This window comes from Anguilla rostrata, chromosome 16 (assembly GCF_018555375.3).
Source record: "Anguilla rostrata isolate EN2019 chromosome 16, ASM1855537v3, whole genome shotgun sequence".
Taxonomy (NCBI): Eukaryota; Metazoa; Chordata; class Actinopteri; order Anguilliformes; family Anguillidae; genus Anguilla; species Anguilla rostrata.
In genome coordinates, this window is record NC_057948.1 from 32,963,571 (window position 1) to 32,984,661 (window position 21,091).

Genomic DNA, 21,091 nt, shown 5'->3' on the forward strand with positions numbered 1-21,091 from the left:
CCTGTTGCCTAACAAAAGCACAGAGTGAAATAGTGTTTTGCGCACCTGAATTTAAATCAGGTAGTGTTGCTGAAGGCAAAAGACGACACTGTGTCAACGTTTTTTTTTCCTTCCTGCCTGTGCCTGTAATCTTGGAATCTGATGATGCTTCTGTTTTGCTCTATACTGGTGTCGTGGAAGTGAACAGTCTTTGCCTCCGCAGATTATCTTGGGCTCAAACCCAGTACACTCAGGACTCTAGCCACTACACTACTGCATGACCTTTACGTCTGTGTGTTGGTGTGGGGGGGGTCTTCAGTATGGCTGTTCATGACCACGTCTCTCTCTCTCTTTCTCTCTCCAGGAGGGGGCGGTAGTGGCCCTGTTCAAGATCTGCAGACAGGACTGCTTCAGCTGCCTGTACGCTCACGCGCTGCGGACGGTGGCCTCCATCTGCTGTGTGGAAGAGGGCATCAAGCAGCTGGAGAAGGTATGAGACACAAGTGGGTGTGTCTGGAGTGGGGCGGAGCCTCGCTGGAAGGGCGTGTCTGGAGTGGGGTGGAGCTTCACTGGAGGGGTGTGTCTGGAGTGGGGCGGAGCTTCATTAGAAGGGCGTGTCTGGAGTGGGCAGGGAGGTGTTTGACTGGAGGAGGGAGTGGTTTGGCTAGAGGACGGGGGGTGTTTGTTGGGAAGAGGGAGGGGTTTGTCCCCCTGTTTGTGATATCCTCATTCTAACTCTCCCCGTCTTAAGCTTACTGTAATGTAGTTTACACCTTCATCCATCAGCAACCCCCTTCCCCCCAACCCAAATCCTCAGTCCCAAATGTGTCCCATGGTGCACACACGTGTATAGTACGAGGCGTGGTTCCACCTCGTGTGCGTGCCCCCTCACCAGCCAGGCGTCGTCGTCACCATCATCAGTCAGTGTCGACGGCGCCAGTACCTCGTGGTGAGAGCAGTCCAGTAGCGTCAGTCCGCAGCGTCCTGGCAGTCCAGTCAGTGCAGTCCAGTCTGCAGCCCCAGCACAGCAGTCTGGCATAAAGGAGTTGCCGCTTGTGTGGCCCCTGTGTTTACATAGCCTGCGGGTTTATTTTCTCAATGAGCAATCCCTTTTCATCCAGGAGACTACAGGGGAAAACCTCCACTGTGTCTGCTCTGTGTGGACCAGAGCCAAAGCAGCGTGCGTTTAATATATCAGGAGGGCCTTGTCTCCTACTGAAATACCGTCGCAGGTTAATGTCATTCACAAAATCCTGTTTCTAGTCGCTTGAGAGCATTTATTTTTTGAGTTGTCTTGTTTGTTTTAAAGTGTAATGGTAAAGCTTTGGCACACACACAGCTCGGAGTTTGTGAGAGGTGTTTGTGTTTAAGGGGACATTAAGATCACTAGTGAGGCAGTTTCCTGGGACAGATAATACATATTGATCTTCTTATTTTAGTTAAGTGCTCGTCCAGTACAAAATCTAAATTCATTCCCTGAAATGCAGTGTCTCCTAATTGCTCCCTTGTAGACTGTGAGTTATTTTGTGTTTCATGATATTTAAAAGTCATGGAATTGCATCCAAACTATATAAGGATGTGGTTTGCTGCATAATACGGTGTTGTGCAGATCATTTGTGTAAAAATAAATATGTATGATAAGATAAACAAATATTTTTATTATATTTAAAAATCATCTAAATTAATAAATTCCAAATATTTCCTTCCAGAGAAATACTACGGTCATGAGTTTTTTTTTTCTTTTTGTCCCTTTTTCTATATGCATGTTTGAAGTATGCATGCAGTGTTTATGATGTATGTTATAGCATTATGTAAGCAAGCTGTAAACAGAGAACTTAACTTTCATTCCTTCTTCCTTGGCTCTTCAGAAGAACACGCAGTGGTTATATAATGTGCTTGCGGGACATTTTACGTACGTGATTAAAACGCAGCTTGAGTCATTTGTGCGTGTGATATTCAGTAATCACAGTCCTTGAATGTGTAGGGCGTGAGCATTCCATATAATGGGTTGAGATACTGCACTTGTAGATTCTATAAACTCACCAGATAGTCAGTTCCTGTCTCCCCTCTGTCCTCTCTGTTTTGTAACTGTAGGATGGTCTGGTTGGTAACGGGCGTTTCCAGTGTTGTGTTATACTATCTTTATCTTCTTTCCTTGGCCAGACCCCTTCCTGAATCTTCACAGGCTGGACCAAGTGGGAATGTTTTCAGATGCAATGCTTAGCAGACTGAACTTTTCAATGTGTAGGAATATGGAGCTGAATAGCTTGGCAGTGTAAAGAATCCATGCGGTATCGCTATGGTGATCTGGGGCCTTTGTGGCTCCTCCTCTTTGGGGGGGCTTTAGAGGAGGCGTGGCCAATGGTACACGTCTGTGGCACTGGAATGGTGTGGAGGCTATGAGGGAAGTCTTAGTCACATGTTGCTGAAGGGATTCAGCCCTTCTGAGTGTTTCACATTTTTTATCCTGTGTTGACTGGTGATGGGTGATGCGGATCTTCCGAACTTAAGTTTATGAACTCCTTTGAAGGAAGGCTGGCTGAATTGTATGGAGTTTTAGATGTTTTCTCCTTGTTCAGGTTACTGAAGAAACCTGTGGTGTGATTGTGGCATGCGCAATAATGTTAACAGTTGGTTTCCTTTTTTAAAAAACAGGAGAATTATTTTTTAAAAATAAAATAAATAAATAAATGAACAGCTCTCGTTCCTTGTCTGACAAACGCGGCAGCTTGGAGCAGGAGAGCCATCAGGTGTGAAAGCGGCAGAGGTAGAGTCTGTCAGGTGTGAAAGCGACAGGTAGAGTCTGTTTATTCCCCGGGTCTCGGGAGGAGGAGGGCTCCGGCAGCCGGTGCGAGACGAAGACGCTCTCGATCGCTGAGCCTTGAGAAAGACACCTGCCTCCCGGATCCTCTCTCTCCCGTCTTCCGCTAATTTACCCTTTATTAGCGTCGCTTTCTGAAGCTCTGGGAAGACGCGATTCGGTACGGCCTCTGCCTTTGTTTTTACTGACTAAATGGTAAATGGACTGCATTTATATAACGCTTTTATCCAAAGCGCTTTACAATTGATGCCTCTCATTCGCCAGAGCAGTTAGGGGTTAGGTGTCTTGCTCAAGGACACTTCGACACGCCCAGGGCGGGGTTTGAACCGGCAACCCTCCGACTGCCAGACAATCGGTCTTACCTCCTGAGCTATGACGACTAAAGTGTGGTTTGTAAAACGTTGGTCCCAAGTCAAGTGTACTGGCTACACTGAGGACACCCCCCCACCCCCACCCCTGTGAAGTGCAGTTAAATGAAGTCCAGGTAGCAGGTGGGGGGCTGGGGCGGGGGGGGAGAGCTCAGCTCTTCTCCCTGTGTGGTGGGAGCTGGGGGGCTGGGGCGGGTGTGGGAGAGCTCAGCTCTTCTCCCTGTGTGGTGGGGGCTGGGGCTGGGGGGGTGGGGGCAGGGGGGGGGGGGCAGCTCTTCTCCCTGTGTGGTGGGGGCTGGGGGCTGGGGCGGGGGGGGGGGGAGCCCAGCTCTTCTCCCTGTGTGGTGGGGGCTGGGGGGCTGGGCGGGGGGGGGAGCCCAGCTCTTCTCCCTGTGTGTGGGGGCTGGGGGGCTGGGGCGGGGGGGGAGCCAGCTCTTCTCCTGTGTGTGGGGGCTGGGGGGCTGGGCGGGGGACTCAGCTCTTCTCCCTGTGTGGTGGGGGCTGGGGCTGGGGCGGGGGGGGAGAGCTCAGCTCTTCTCCCTGTGTGGTGGGGGCTGGGGGGCTGGAGCGGGGGGGAGAGCTCAGCTCTTCTCCCTGTGTGGTGGGGGCTGTAATGAGGAGGTTGTGGCTCCTTTAAGAGGTGAAGTTTGTGTATAAAAAAAAAATTAAAAAAAGTGGAAAGTTTGAAGAGGAGTGTGATGTTGTTTCCGGAGGAGAGGGAGAGGGCAGGTTACTGCACGTCACCGTGGTTCTGACGATCGAGTTTGGGGCGCGAGCGTCATCATGGTTCAGATGATCGGGTCGGGCTGTGGGCGTCATCGTGGTTCTGACGATCGAGTTTGGGCCACGAGCGTCACCGTGGTTCTGACGATCGAGTTTGGGTCGCGAGTGTCATCGTGGTTCTGAAGATCGAGTTTGGGGCACCAGCGTCACTGTGGGTCTGACAATCGAGGCAACGTCAAATGTGAGGAGAGAATGGTACAGGGAAAAACAAAATGATATAAATAATATATGTGTGGAGCTACTGCATCTACTTTAAACAGAATTGTTTGTTCAGAACAAGCGCATAACTTTAGTTCGAATATTGAGTGGGTTGAAATGCACTGACCCTGAGAATTGCAACCCACTAGAAGAAATTTTTTTTTAAAACATTGATTTTATTTGTGTCAATTTTGCTGTGAATTGATCAATTCTGATTAGTTAACTCAACTAAAATACATGCAGCAATATACATTGCAATTGCATTTAAGATGTAAAAATATTGTAGACACATTTTTATTGCCATTTATATTCTGTTTGGCTGCATTGAGTGTCTGAATGGTCTGGTTCACAATCGCCGGACTCTGATTGCTTTAACTTCCATCCGAAGCGCACATTACAAAAGACTGCGCTGGTAATGAAAGGCAGCGGGACATTGTCTGCCCAACACCGCCCCCTAGTGGTGAATAGATGTTATCACCACATACGTTTCTGTTTAAGCTGTAATGAGTGAACTCTGCAGAGCAGCACTTCCAGCCTTTTACAGCCGTCTGTGCGCTCCCAACTTTCTCCAGACAGCCATTACGTCATCTGTGATGTTTCAATATGGCTTGTTAGGTCCAGGCCTTTCAGAAGCAGCAGGGCTGTGTTTTTTGGCAGTTATTGAAAGTGTTACAATGCCTTATGCATTAAACAAGCAACCTCCGAGCATGTCTCCACTGCAGCTTTGCACCAACAGAGGGCGCTGTGTGAAGCACAGCCAAAGGTGATGTAACGGAAAGGGGGGGGGGGTTGACCTGAGCGCTCTGTGGGACACTGTGCCCCTGCTGTCACTCACTGCTGACTCCGCCCACCCCCCTCCCAGCACTGACATCATAAATGATGTTCAGTCTGAATTAAATAAGAGCGGGTGGCACCTTTCCAGAGTTTTCCTTTCCTTGAGTGGCCCAATTATATAAAAAAAAACGCTTTGGCCAGCAGTTTTCTCCACCGCCCTAACGGCTTTCATTAGATTACGCTGCTGTCGCACTTAAATATATCATCGGACAATTAAAGGCACTCTGGCCCCCTGCCAGGGTGAGCGGGGGCGGGTGGGGCTTGTCTTTAGCTGCATGGATTGAGCAGTGTGTGTGTGTGTGAGTCACGGCTGTGGGTTGAAGTGATTTCGGCATCGCTGATGTTAGAAAATGTCCTCGTGTTTTTTGGGTGATCTGAACGGGGTTTTTCAGGGCCCTGGGCGAGTACCCCTCAAATCTCAGTTCCCACAACAGTGCAGCCTTTCAATAACATTCTTAAAGCTCACTGCTTCCTCAGAAGGGAATCTGGCCTGGGCCAACCTGGGATAATCCCGCTGTGTTTTTTTAGCTCGAGGCATTCTGGCCTGTGATAATCCCACCGGAATTACAGGTTGGCGAGGATCTGAACCAGGCCAACCCAAGATAGTCCCAGTGTACTTCCTGGGTAAAATGGGTCTGACCTGGGCCATGGCGATTGTGCTGCATTTATGGGGCTGCTGCAGCCTGACCTGGAATAACCCTGCTGTGAAGGAGTCTGACCCAGGCTGACCTGGGATAATCCCGGTGTGTGTGTGCATGGCATCTGACCTGGGATAACCCCCCCCCCCCCAGGTGGACGGGATCCTGTGTCTGGCGGAGATCCTGACGGACGAGGGCAGTGTGGAGGCGGCGCGGGCGGAGGCCGCCGCGGTGGTGGCCCAGATCACCTCCCCCCACCACACCTGCACGCAGCACCTGGCCAGCTTCCTGGAGAACATGCAGGACATCGTCACCGCCCTCATCAGTGAGCACGCCGCCGCCGCCGCCGCTGGGTCACATGGCACACAAACGCACACTAACATGCAGCACATATCATATACACCAATAAACATGCAGCACATTTCACATACACCAATAAACATGCAGCACATATCATATACACCAATAAACATGCAGCACATATCACATACACCAATAAACATGCAGCACATATCACATACACCAATAAACATGCAGCACATTTCACATACACCAATAAACATGCAGCACATTTCACATACACCAATAAATATGCAGCACATTTCACATACACCAATAAACATGCAGCACATTTCACATACACCAATAAACATGCAGCACATTTCACATACACCAATAAACATGCAGCACATTTCACATACACCAATAAACATGCAGCACATATCACATACACCAATAAACATGCAGCACATATCACATACACCAATAAACATGCAGCACATATCATATACACCAATAAACATGCAGCACATATCACATACACCAATAAACATGCAGCACATATCACACAGACCAATACAACCCGCACACGAGCATGCAGCACATACACCTACACTCACCTACATACAAACACACAGCACATCTCACATACACCAATACTCACCCACACGCAAACATGGGAGCACTAGCACGCTCACTAATACACATGTATAACACAGTTTCAGAGCCATGTGTGTGAACTGTGTATGTATGTGTGTGTGTGTGTGTGTGTGTTTCAGAGCTTTGTGAAGAGGCCTCCACGGGGGAAGTGTTTCTCCTAGCCTCCGCGGCGCTGGCTAACATCACCTTCTTCGACACCATGGCGTGTGAGATCCTGCTGCAGCTCAACGCCGTGCACATCCTGCTGCAGGCCTGCCACGATCGCCAGAGAGTGGACACGCCCTACTCCAAGGACCAGGTCACTGAGCACGCCCACTCGCTGTACACACTCCCTGCCACACCCTAACCCTTACCTGTACAAACTCCCTACCACACCCTAACCCTTACCCTAACACTGCACTGAGCAGACCAGGTAACTTACCATACCTACTCACTGTACAAACTCCCTACCACACCCTAACTCTTACCCTAACACTGTGAAGACCAGACCAGGTAACTTACCATACCTACTAGCTGTACACACCCTAACCCTTACCCTAACACTGTACTGAACAGACTGGCTAACTTACCAAACCTACTCACTGCACAGAACAGACCAGATAACTAACCACATCCTTACACTGTGAAGAACAGACCAGGTAACTGACCACACCCTAACACTGTGAAGAACAGACCAGGTAACAGACCATCCCTACTCACTGTACACACCCTAACCCTTACCCTAACACTGCACTGAGCAGACCAGGTCACTGAGCACGCCCACTCGCTGTACAAACTCCCTGCCACACCCTAACCCTTACCCTAACACTGCACTGAGCAGACCAGGTAACTGTTGGTGCAATTGGGAGGGCCTGTGTCCAGGGCTCCCAGAGATGTTAAGATGTGCCAGTGTCTCCAGTTTGAAGGGGAGCTCTCTCCCCACCTTTTTGCTTCTGTTTTGGCGTTGGCTGTGTTTTTGGTTTTACTCCGTACAACATTGCTTCACCATACCTTTCACACGTCCACTCACTGATACTGCTGATGATGCTGACTTTCACACCCCATGTTTGTGCTGTTTTTTGTTTAATTAGATTATTTTAAATAAATGTGAATTTGCTTTTTAAATTCCTCCCTTTTTGTCATGGCCATTCGAGCCAGGTCGTGACGACTGGCAAAGGTGTCTGGTTGTAATTGCAGCTGCTTTTTTTTCTTGTTTTCAACTCTCTGTCTTGTGTATCTTTCCTTTCTCAAGGTTGTAACCATCTTGGCAAACATGTCTGTTCTGGACCAGGCTGTATCTGAGGTGCTTCAGGAGAAGGGTATGTAATCTTCACTCTTCCCTGCAGTGTCCTACTCCACACCCAAGCACGGGTCTCCACAGTGCCTGTATTTCTGTCGTACACCTCAAGATGGTGCCAAATATCCATGGAAAAACTTTTTTAAATTCCTATTTCCAGTAAGTTCGCCGTTTTAGTCTGAATTTCATTTTTACCTGAAAAACTTACAGTTTAAAATATATAAAAGTTCACCAGATGCGCCTTCTGCATTATTTATATTCAAGATCTTTTTGGAACATCTGTTTGTCCCCAACTGAAACTGAATTAATCTCTAGCAGAAACATTTAGCAGAGACTACCATCAGTGAGTTGTGTGTGTTTGTGTTTGTGTGTAGATGCTCGCGTGTGTGTGCATACACATGTTTGCGTGTGTGTGTGCATAGGTGTGTTTGTGTGTGTGTGCATGTTTGTCTGCGTGTGCATGCATTCCATGGTATTTTCCACTTTTCTATATTATTTAGCCTTTATTCAAAGGAATATAATTGAAAACTACTTTTCATTTTCAGTTAAAACTAAGCCAAGAGTTAAGCAGGACTGACATTTCAAAGCAATCAAACAACGCAATGAACTGAAACTAACATACGAAACAAATCAACCCAAACCCTTCTTACCTCATGTTAGCTGCTGTAACCTGAAGCACAATGGGAACAATGAGTACATATGCCATCAGTAATACCAAACTGATCTTAAATCTTTAGAAATAAGTGTACATTTACCTGACCTCACGACTCTTGGTGGGCAAATCCATTCGGTTTTCAGCACATGGTAAACGCACATGCATTTGTAAACCGTAATCGTTACCAGGGAAACTGGTGGAGCCAACCGCTTTTGTATGTGCTAAATCCTTTACTTAAATCAGGCCTAATGTATCTTCTGTGATGATAAATTCCTTATAATTACTGAAAAATTTGGGTAGATCACGTGACACAGTCCTTACGGGAGCCAGCTCTCAAACCCGTGTACATATCTTAACATGTGCAGAGGTTTAATTCCCCACCATGGCACTATATCTGTACTGTGAACATAACTTTATCTGTAACCCTCTGGATTGTGTCCAGGCAGAAGAATAAGGAGAAATGTGACCAGCAATCCACTTAAATGTTTTTTTCTTCTAGATTTGTTTGTTTATTTGTATGATTAATGAATCTTAAAGATTTATGATTAATGTATATGTATAAAAAAGTGTACTTATTTGGAAACATCTAAAAAAGACAGGTTAAGAACAGGTCATGATTCTTAAATGAGGGATAGTTTGACATTTTTTTTAAAGAAAAAATAATAGACTTTTGGAATTGAAAAGAAATGTTAGAAATGTTTGAAAGGAGTTGATATGAAAATGTATTTCAGAACAGAAAACAAGCTTACCTCAGAAATACCCATTATGTTTAAATGGGTGAATTTTTTTGGCAACAAATCTACCAAAATTTACTGTTAGTGAGATATAAAAAGTTAAATGGATGGCTTTACTAATTTTACGCTTTACTAATGTGCAATGGAAAAAATAGTTCACAAGACAACATCCACAAACAAAAGTCTATAGTATTACTTCAAAAAAATATGTTAAGAATCACAATTAACCCTCCTGTTATGTTGCGGGTCAAATTGACCCTTTTTAAAGTTTGAAAATCTAGGAAAAATACTTAAAATTATTTTTTTTAAATAATAATTAAATAAAGTTAAATAAATGAGCAGAAATATGTTTTTAGGTATTTATGAATAAAAATGTGTTCACCGGGAAATCATGAAAATACATAAGACTATAGTCTTATGTCCAAAAAGTGAAATAAATGTCTAAAATTCAAATGCATCATTTTTTCCACTCAGGTGGCTAGGCAATCATGTTTAGTAACTATCCCCAGTTAAATAAATGAGCAGAAATATGTTTTTAGGTATTTATGAATAAAAATGTGTTTCACCGAGAAATCATGAAAATACATAAGACTATAGTCTTATGTCCAAAAAGTGAAATAAATGTCTAAAATTCAAATGCATCATTTTTTCCACTCAGGTGGCTAGGCAATCATGTTTAGTAACTATCCCCAGTTAAATAAATGAGCAGAAATATGTTTTTAGGTATTTATGAATAAAAATGTGTTTCACCGAGATCATGAAATACATAGACTATAGTTTCGAAAAGTGAAATAATTCTAAATTCAATGATCTATTGTCTTATATCCGTCGAATATGTGTTTAGGCTATGAATGAATAATGTTCACGGAATCTGAAATATAGACTTCATGTCAAAATGAAATCAAATTCAAATGCATCATTTTTCCACTCAGGTGGCTAGGCAATCATGTTTAGTAACTATCCCCAGTTAAATAAATGAGCGAAATATGTTTTTAGGTATTTATGAATAAAAATGTGTTTCACCGGAAATCATGAAAATACATAAGACTATAGTCTTATGTCTGAAAATTGAAATAAATTCTAAAATTCAAATGCATCATTTTTTCCCACTCAGGTGGCTAGGCAATCATGTTTATAACTATCCCCAGTTAAATAAATGAGCAGAAATATGTTTTTAGGTATTTATGAATAAAAATGTGTGTTCACCGAGAAATCATGAAAATACATAAGACTATACGCTTATGTCTGAAAAGTGAAATAAATATCTAAAATTCAAATGCATCATTTTTCCACTCAGGTGGCTAGGCAATCATGTTTAATAACTATCCCCAGTTAAATAAATGAGCAGAAATATGTTTTTAGGTATTTATGAATAAAAATGTGTTTCACCGAGAAATCATGAAAATACATAAGACTATAGTCTTATGTCTGAAAAGTGAAATAAATATCTAAAATTCAAATGCATCATTTTTTCCACTCAGGTGGCTAGGCAATCATGTTTAGTAACTATCCCCAGTTAAATAAATAAGCAGAATATGTTTTTAGGTATTTATGAATAAAATGTGTTTCACCGAGAAATCATGAAAATACATAAGACTATAGTCTTATGTCTGAAAAGTGAAATAAATATCTAAAATTCAAATGCATCATTTTTTCCACTCAGGTGGCTAGGCAATCATGTTTAATAACTATCCCCAGTTAAATAAATGAGCAGAAATATGTTTTTAGGTATTTATGAATAAAAATGTGTTTCACCGGGAAATCATGAAAATACATAAGACTATAGTCTTATGTCCAAAAAGTGAAATAAATGTCTAAAATTCAAATGCATCATTTTTTTCCACTCAGCTGGCTAGGCAATCATGTTTAATAACTAGCCCCAGTTAAATAAATGAGCAGAAATATGTTTTTAGGTATTTATGAATAAAAATGTTTTTCACTGAGAAATCATGAAAATACATAAGACTATAGTCTTATGTCTGAAAAGTGAAATAAATTCTAAATTCAAATGCATCATTTTTTCCACTCAGGTGGCTAGGCAATCATGTTTAGTAACTATCCCCAGTTAAATAAATGAGCAGAAATATGTTTTTAGGTATTTATGAATAAAAATGTGTTTCACCGGGAAATCATGAAAATACATAAGACTATAGTCTTATGTCTGAAAAGTGAAATAAATGTCTAAAATTCAAATGCATCATTTTTTCCACTCAGGTGGCTAGGCAATCATGTTTAGTAACTATCCCCAGTTAAATAAATGAGCAGAAATATGTTTTTAGGTATTTATGAATAAAAATGTGTTAACCGGGAAATCATGAATATACATAAGACTATAGTCTTATGTCTGAAAAGTGAAATAAATATCTAAAATTCAAATGCATCATTTTTTCCACTCAGGTGGCTAGGCAATCATGTTTAGTAACTATCCCCAGTTAAATAAATGAGCAGAAATATGTTTTTAGGTATTTATGAATAAAAATGTGTTTCACCGGGAAATCATGAAAATACATAAGACTATAGTCTTATGTCTGAAAAGTGAAATAAATGTCTAAATTCAAATGCATCATTTTTTCCACTCAGGTGGCTAGGCAATCATGTTTATAACTATCCCCATTAAATAAATGAGCAGAAATATGTTTTTAGGTATTTATGAATAAAAATGTGTTTCACCGGGAAATCATGAAAATACATAAGACTATAGTCTTATGTCTGAAAAGTGAAATAAATGTCTAAAATTCAAATGCATCATTTTTTCCACTCAGGTGGCTAGGCAATCATGTTTAGTAACTATCCCCAGTTAAATAAATGAGCAGAAATATGTTTTTAGGTATTTATGAATAAAAATGTGTTTCACCGAGAAATCATGAAAATACATAAGACTATAGTCTTATGTCTGAAAAGTGAAATAAATGTCTAAAATTCAAATGCATCATTTTTTCCACTCAGGTGGCTAGGCAATCATGTTTAGTAACTATCCCCAGTTAAATAAATGAGCAGAAATATGTTTTTAGGTATTTATGAATAAAAATGTGTTTCACCAGGAAATCATGAAAATACATAAGACTATAGTCTTATGTCGAAAAGTGAAATAAATGTCTAAAATTCAAATGCATCATTTTTTCCACTCAGGTGGCTAGGCAATCATGTTTAGTAACTATCCCCAGTTAAATAACATGAGGCAGAAAAAATGTTTTTAGGTATTTAATGAAATAAAAATGTGTTTCACACCGGGAAATCATGAAAATACATAAGACTATAGTCTTATGTCTGAAAAGTGAAATAAATATCTAAAATTCAAATGCATCATTTTTTCCACTCAGGTGGCTAGGCAATCATGTTTAATAACTATCCCCAGTTAAATAAATGAGCAGAAATATGTTTTTAGGTATTTATGAATAAAAATGTTTCACCGAGAAATCATGAAAATACATAAGACTATAGTCTTATGTCTGAAAAGTGAAATAAATGTCTAAAATTCAAATGCATCATTTTTTCCACTCAGGTGGCTAGGCAATCATGTTTAGTAACTATCCCCAGTTAAATAAATGAGCAGAAATATGTTTTTAGGTATTTATGAATAAAAATGTGTTCACCGGGAAATCATGAAAATACATAAGACTATAGTCTTATGTCTGAAAAGTGAAATAAATGTCTAAAATTCAAATGCATCATTTTTTCCACTCAGGTGGCTAGGCAATCATGTTTAATAACTATCCCCAGTTAAATAAATGAGCAGAAATATGTTTTTAGGTATTTATGAATAAAAATGTTTCACCGAGAAATCATGAAAATACATAAGACTATAGTCTTATGTCTGAAAAGTGAAATAAATATCTAAAATTCAAATGCATCATTTTTTCCACTCAGGTGGCTAGGCAATCATGTTTAATTACTATCCCCAGTTCAATAAATGAGCAGAAATATGTTTTTAGGTATTTATGAATAAAAATGTGTTTCACCAAGAAATCATGAAAATACATAAGACTATAGTCTTATGTCCAAAAAGTGAAATAAATGTCTAAAATTCAAATGCATCATTTTTTCCACTCAGGTGGCTAGGCAATCATGTTTAGTAACTATCCCCAGTTAAATAAATGAGCAGAAATATGTTTTTAGGTATTTATGAATAAAAATGTGTTTCACCGGGAAATCATGAAAATACATAAGACTATAGTCTTATGTCTGAAAAGTGAAATAAATGTCTAAAATTCAAATGCATCATTTTTTCCACTCAGGTGGCTAGGCAATCATGTTTAATAACTATTCCCAGTTAAATAAATGAGCAGAAATATGTTTTTAGGTATTTATGAATAAAAATGTGTTTCACCAAGAAATCATGAAAATACATAAGACTATTGTCTTATGTCTGAAAAGTGAAATAAATGTCTAAAATTCAAATGCATAATTTTTTCCACTCAGGTGGCTTGGCAATCATGTTTAGTAACTATCCCCAGTTAAATAAATGAGCAGAAATATGTTTTTAGGTATTTATGAATAAAAATGTGTTTCACCAAGAAATCATGAAAATACATAAGACTATTGTCTTATGTCTGAAAAGTGAAATAAATGTCTAAAATTCAAATGCATCATTTTTTCCACTCAGGTGGCTAGGCAATCATGTTTAGTAACTATCCCCAGTTAAATAAATGAGCAGAAATATGTTTTTAGGTATTTATGAATAAAAATGTGTTTCACCGGGAAATCATGAAAATACATAAGACTATAGTCTTATGTCTGAAAAGTGAAATAAATGTCTAAAATTCAAATGCATCATTTTTTCCACTCAGGTGGCTAGGCAATCATGTTTAATAACTATCCCCAGTTAAATAAATTAGCAGAAATATGTTTTTAGGTATTTATGAATAAAAATGTGTTTCACCGAGAAATCATGAAAATACATAAGACTATAGTCTTATGTCCAAAAAGTGAAATAAATGTCTAAAATTCAAATGCATCATTTTTTCCACTCAGGTGGCTAGGCAATCATGTTTAGTAACTATCCCCAGTTAAATAAATGAGCAGAAATATGTTTTTAGGTATTTATGAATAAAAATGTGTTTCACCGGGAAATCATGAAAATACATAAGACTATAGTCTTATGTCTGAAAAGTGAAATAAATATCTAAAATTCAAATGCAAAATTTTTTCCACTCAGGTGGCTAGGCAATCATGTTTAATTACTATCCCCAGTTAAATAAATTAGCAGAAATATGTTTTTAGGTATTTATGAATAAAAATGTGTTTCACCAAGAAATCATGAAAATACATAAGACTATAGTCTTATGTCTGAAAAGTGAAATAAATGTCTAAAATTCAAATGCATCATTTTTTCCACTCAGGTGGCTAGGCAATCATGTTTAGTAACTATCCCCAGTTAAATAAATGAGCAGAAATATGTTTTTAGGTATTTATGAATAAAATGTGTTTCACCGGGAAATCATGAAAATACATAAGACTATAGTCTTATGTCTGAAAAGTGAAATAAATGTCTAAAATTCAAATGCATCATTTTTTCCACTCAGGTGGCTAGGCAATCATGTTTAATAACTATCCCCAGTTAAATAAATGAGCAGAAATATGTTTTTAGGTATTTATGAATAAAAATGTGTTTCACCGGGAAATCATGAAAATACATAAGACTATAGTCTCATGTCCAAAAAGTGAAATACATGTCTAAAATCCTAATACATCATTTTTCTATTTCAATGGATAGGAAATCATGTTAATAACTTTCATCAGTTCAATAAATGATTCGAGACGTTTGTAGGGACTTCATGAAGAAAAATGTGTTTCACCAGGAAATGTTTTTTTTTTCCATTTTCATTATATCATTGGATATACACATGCTATGTAGCCACCCCTTAACAAAGGCAGGTCTTGGGTACATTTACAATGTTGGACAATGTTCACAGAAAAAGCTTAAAGTTTACAAAAGAAGTACAGAAGAAAAGGGAAAAGTACCGAAGAAATCATTTGGAAATAGTTTCTAAGCAAAATAAAAACATAATATACTGCTCTCCTTGAAGGTTGGCTGCATTTAAGCACACTCAAAGTGCTACACCTAGGCAGCTCTATTATTAGTGCTTTTAAATATCCAAGCCCCTGACTAGTCAAGTGTTACAGTGCCATAGGTTCACAGATGCATTCAAGGCTGGATTTATCTAACAGAGGCTAAAGCTGTGATTAACCACAGTCTATCTGACTAACACACATTTTTCTTAAATAAAATACACATCAAAAACAATATTAGCCTCTTAACACAACACACTCACATATTATATATTGTACAAGTTAAACAAATTCACTCATTGGATTATAGACATAAAAAAACATTTGAAGAAAACCAGAAATGTTTTTTGTGAAAATCAACCAAAGCCTATTGCCTTCCCTTAGGAAATAAAGGGAAATGGAAAATTCATTTTCCTAAAATGTCATTTTTATTTTGTTACAGATCTATAGAAAACACACCTATAACCCACTTTAAGATGGTATACAGAAAAGTGTATTTGGAAAAACCCTGATAGATGCAAGACTATATCCTTAACTGAAAACATGGGGTGAAACAATTATTTACGCATGTGATTATTCTTATTTTAATAAATCATCAGAAGTAGAGGTGGTACATTGTGACAGAAGTATACAGTGACATGTCTAGAGTCACTGTCGTCAGTAACTGGTTTTGAGAGGCTGGGCCAGGCTGTTGTCAGTAGCTCGTTTTTGAGAGACTGGGCCAGGCTGTTGTCAGTAGCTCGTTTTTGAGAGGCTGGGACAGGTTGTTGTCAGTAGCTCGTTTTTGAGAGGCTGGGACAGGTTGTTGTCAGTAGCTCGTTTTTGAGAGGCTGGGACAGGTTGTTGTCAGTAGCTCATTTTTTGAGAGGCTGGGACAGGTTGTTGTCAGTAGCTCGTTTTTTGAGAGGCTGGGTTGTTTTGTGTCGTTTCCGTAGGGATTGAGCGGCTGCTGTTGCTCCTGGGCGAGAAACCTTCCTCCTCCAGTCCATCAGAGGGCGCTGCGTGCGAGAGGGTGCAACAGAAAGCTGCCGTCACGCTGGCCCGTCTGAGCAGAGACCCTGACGTCGCCCAAACCGCCATCCAGCTGCAGAGTACGTCTTCATTTTGAGCTTCATTTCTAATTCACCTGTCAAAGTAAATACACAAAATTAATACCAAACAATACACTGGGAACAAGCAATGCATTCTTAAAGAAAAAACAAACAAGCAAAACAAACTTAATCGCAGAATTTTGTGAAGACTTTGGCCCACTGCTCTGTTTGGCTGTGGGGTTCTGTGGCACTTTGACCTTCGCTTTTGCAAAGAGACTTGGGCCCAATAATTAGAAGAGTGAGTCAGCAGCTCAGTGAAGCATCTCAGCTGAAGGACAGCACCTACAGCCCAGTGTCCCCATCGCTGTGCTGGGGCAGTGCATTTCTAAGTGTGGTCCGGAGGGAAGGCTATCCCGTAATGACGCGTTTCCCAGGTCTCACCCCCCCGCGCCCCCCGCACCCCCCCCTCCCCGCAGTACTAAGCTTCGGCAGTTTGAGGAGGAAGACATAGGAGTAGGGGTGGCACGGCTACTGGTTTAAACAGAAGTTAAGGGGAAGCTAAACATACCTTTCCCACAGCCATTGTTTTAACACACAGCGCGTGGCGTTCAGTAGTGTGGAGGGTTATTTGCTCTCTGCTTTCTTCCCTTCTTCCCAGCCATCCCCCGCCTCATCGAGCTGTGTCGTTCGCCGGCGGAGAGGAACAACAGCGACTCGGTGCTCGTCGCCTGTCTGGTGGGTTCTCACACTCCTCTCCTGGACTGTGCGCTGAACACGCCTCCGTAACAGCAGAGCTGTGGGAGTTAGCACATAGCACGTTAGCGTGCTAAAGTAGCGCAAGAGCCTGCTAATCACAAGGGCTGGCCAGCTGCGGGAGTTAGCACACAGCACGTTAGCGTGCTAAAGTATCGCAAGAGATGCTGGTAATCACAAGGGCTGGCCAGCTGTGGGATTTAGCACACAACACTTTAGCGTGCTAAAGTAGCGCAAGAGCCTGCTAATCACAAGGGCTGGCCAGCTGCGGGAGTTAGCACACAGCACGTTAGCGTGCTAAAGTAGCGCAAGAGCCTGCTAATCACAAGGGCTGGCCAGCTGCGGGAGTTAGCACATAGCATGTTAGCATGCTAAAGTAGCGCAAGAGCCTGCTAATCACAAGGGCTAGCCTGCTTAGGGACAGCACTGAGCAGCCTCCCTGGCACCCTGTGGGCGGCAGTGTAGTATAATGGTTAAGGAGCTGGCCTTGTAACCTAAAGGTCACAGGTTCAATTCCCAGGTAGGACACTGCCGTTGTACCCTTGAGAAAGGTACTTAACCTGCACTGCTTCAGCATATATCCAGCTGTATAAATGGATGCTATGTGAAAAGTTCTGTACGTCACTCTGGATAAGAGCATCTGCTACATGCCTGTAGTGTAAATGCTGGCGGTAACCCGGTCCGGTCGGCTCCGGTCCTGTTTTTGCAGGCAGCCCTGCGGAGGCTGGCGGCCGTGTGTCCGGAGAGCGTGGAGGCCAGCGACCAGGAGCAGCTGATCAAACCGCGGCTGGTCGACTCCTTCCTCCTCTGCTCCAACATGGAGGAGAGCTTCGTGTAGGAGGCCCCGCCTCCTGCGTCATGTGTGGGGGGGGGGGGGGGATGCCCGAGCCATTTCACACCCTACTGGCCCCTGTTCCCAGCCAAAAAACCAAAAACATCTTATCAAAGACTTGCTGTCAGTAACACTGCCCAAGGACCCGGCAGCACCACCCCCGTGCAATCCCCCCCGGGGGACTCCACAGTAAATGCTAAAAGAATCCATATCATCTGCATAAAGTATATTTGCCATTATAAACTGATTTTAAAAAAATGACGCGTATTTGCCATTTAAGTGGTACAAATGGGATTTTTCCACAATATTTATGGTACTATTATTGATTTTCTGTAATAATATATGACTGAAAAAATGAACAGTTACAGAGTGCATCTAATGAATATAACTGATGAATTTTTATAAGTTTAAGTGTAATGCTTTTGTTGTTGAAAGTCATAATAAACTATATGAAATAAACTGTATACTCTGTACACTGTCATTGTCTATTCTAAACAACACTTTACATTGAACTACATTACTTTGGCAGATACTCTCATTCAGATTAATATGTACAATACCACCAAATCTGGAGAAAACCATCTTAGAGCAGCGAGTGAACAAGCTACAGTGCTAAAGCACAAGTCCAGCTTACAGCAACTACTGTATACTAACCAAGAACAAAAGCACAAATTATGAATACATACAGACTATATCCATAACAAAACCCCAAGAAAAACTTAAAACTGTAAAAATATAATCTACAACCATAAAACTACCGTAACCTAAACCAGTATTAAAGGGGGGTGGTGGTGTTATGGGATAGGGGTACATTAAGCCTAATACACATTCCACATAGACTCATGTGTCACAAATACTGCAATTCAATTCAATGGAGAAAATTACAGAATCAATTCCAATACCACTCTATAAGGTAGTATGCTATCTGACAGGTTACACAAACACACACAGATTAATTACTTTGCACTGGACACAAGGCTCCTTTCCTGTTAGCGCTGTTTTCTTCACCCACTACCTAGGAACAACATCAGCAACAGTTAGCAAGACAGGACTGATATCCAGCTTTCTGAACAGCCTTGAATGTTCCAAACAAAAGCAAATTACATTTGCAACAATAATAGGGCCTTTGTTTGCATGAACACATAGCCTACACACAGCCTGAAGCTAATGCTCCTACATACTATAACCATCCCCACTGCAGTGTAATTCATATCTGACCAAATATACATTCCCTTTCCTTCAATTACCATCTCCTGAAACACACCCATCTATGATACAATGCCAAAACCTGCAGTAATTCTTATCACACACACACACACACACAATGGACACACACCTTTGTCCAGATGTTCTTTCAAGTGGAACATCTTTCACGAACAATATGATTTTTGGCACGCTCCTGTGAGCCAGGCGAGCGTAGAGACAGGGCAGGTGCTTAAACCGCCGTGATGTAATTAGCCACGAGAGGGGAGAAGGTAGCGGGACGCCCCTCGGTCACTGATTTGATCCCACGGTTACCCATGCCTCAATGTGCCCCTAACAAAATAACTGCCACGTGTAATGTATTATTCAATTAAAAGACACCGCCTCTCGAGTTGGGAGTTTGAAGGTCCTTTCTGAGCCGCGGATAGCGCGATGGATAATTCAGCAGCAGCGCACTTTAAAGAGAGCTGATACTAAACAGCGGTGTTAGGTTTCCATACTCATTACTGCACGGCTTCGCGTGACGGACGGCAGGAACCGGGTGAACTCTGAAGTCTCTCCTGAACGGTAAAAATACTTTTCTGTTAGATGTGCACATGGACATATTGCAAGAGGCACAGGACCTTTAGACATTAAACCAAGGGGTATCAATAAGGGTTAAAAACATCCAATGAGCACTAGCCCTATTGGTCAATAATGTGTCCAACCCTATTGGTCAATACTGTGTTCAACCGCCAATCAATCCTGAGCACCAGTGCTGGGCCATAACATCCTGGGGGCCGCTGTGCTCCACAGAACTAAGAAGGGACAGTCCTGAGGATAATGTGACCTGTAGGTACCCCTATTTCAGCAAGAACCAAAAAGTACCAGATAAAAGACAGCTTTAAAAACAGCATCCAACAGTTAGTGCAGTAACTATAATATAGTTATAGTTTAATAACATGCATTGGGGCTGTTTAGGGTGTAATTACAGCACAGTTACAGGGACTGTTTAAAGCTGTAATAACAGTTACTGGGACTGGTTAATGAACACAGAGGAATGAGAGAACACACTTCAGAAAACTTCATGTCCTACCACTAGACTGAAGATGGCCAACGTTGAAGTGTGGTTCAAAGCAAATATAAAATTACCAGTGAACACGAAGACACTTTTCAAACACAGCCCATCGGCACACATTCACAGGCCAATGCATCCGTGAGCCCCACCATACACAAAGATTCAACCTCAAAACAGCACTGTTACTCAGAATCAGTGCTCATAATTTTATAGTTCATGGTTGAACTCAATTCAGGAGAGCTCAGCGTCTCGTCCTAAACCTTTCTTGCACATTCGCCCATTTATTTCCACATCTTACGTCTAAAAGATTTTCTGTAATTTTTCAGTAATTGTGCCGCCAGTTAAATAAGTGCAGAGAAAGTGAGACTTACGGCATAATACTAAAAATCTACATGTCCACCGACTCAATGTGTTCTCCAGAGCATGAACACGTTCGTGTGATTTAATCTAACAGATGTGCTGAGTGGGGTTGCTGAATTCATACTTAATGCATTTAAATGACTATTAATTCATTCTATGAATGCAAAATACAGCGTGGCCAGGGCACACATTGGTTAATACGACATGGTGAAAAGAGGTTTAAGTCACCCTGACCAAAAGTTTGCCTGCATGAAAGTTTCTATAGGACTGCGATAATTCACATTGGATACTATAGAACAGCAGAGGAATCAGCATTCAGTATCCAAACTAGGGCTGAGAGAGGACCCAGCACTGAGAGAGAGAGAGAGAGGACCCAGCACTGAGGAAGATAACCCAGCACTGAGAGAGGACCCAGCACTGAGAGAGAGAGAGAGAGAGAGGACCCAGCACTGAGGAAGATAACCCAGCACTGGGGGGGGGCAGGGCGGAATAAATTAAATTGCTAAATTTAAAACACCAACAAGGCTTTTAAGGCAACAGTTTTTTTTTCCTTTTCTCCTTTAAATCAGAGAAGAGAGAGTCCATCGTTGCTCCTGAACAAACCACCTGTTTTGTATAATG

The 21,091-nt window shown here is 41.4% G+C and overlaps 1 protein-coding gene across 7 annotated transcripts in view; it reads left to right on the top strand.

Annotated features, from left to right (window-relative positions):
• Positions 1 to 18,309, top strand: part of LOC135242038 (protein inscuteable homolog) — a 62,307-nt gene extending 43,998 nt beyond the window's left edge. For all 7 annotated transcript variants that reach the window (XM_064312913.1, XM_064312914.1, XM_064312915.1 and 4 more), the window contains 7 exons: positions 344 to 469; positions 5,775 to 5,946; positions 6,680 to 6,858; positions 7,792 to 7,858; positions 16,170 to 16,325; positions 16,924 to 17,000; positions 17,728 to 18,309. In XM_064312913.1, coding sequence (XP_064168983.1) covers positions 344 to 469; positions 5,775 to 5,946; positions 6,680 to 6,858; positions 7,792 to 7,858; positions 16,170 to 16,325; positions 16,924 to 17,000; positions 17,728 to 17,856 — 906 coding nt within the window. In that variant the 3' untranslated portion in view covers positions 17,857 to 18,309. The remainder of the gene's footprint in view (positions 1 to 343; positions 470 to 5,774; positions 5,947 to 6,679; positions 6,859 to 7,791; positions 7,859 to 16,169; positions 16,326 to 16,923; positions 17,001 to 17,727) is intronic.
• Positions 18,310 to 21,091: the final 2,782 nt, after the last annotated feature.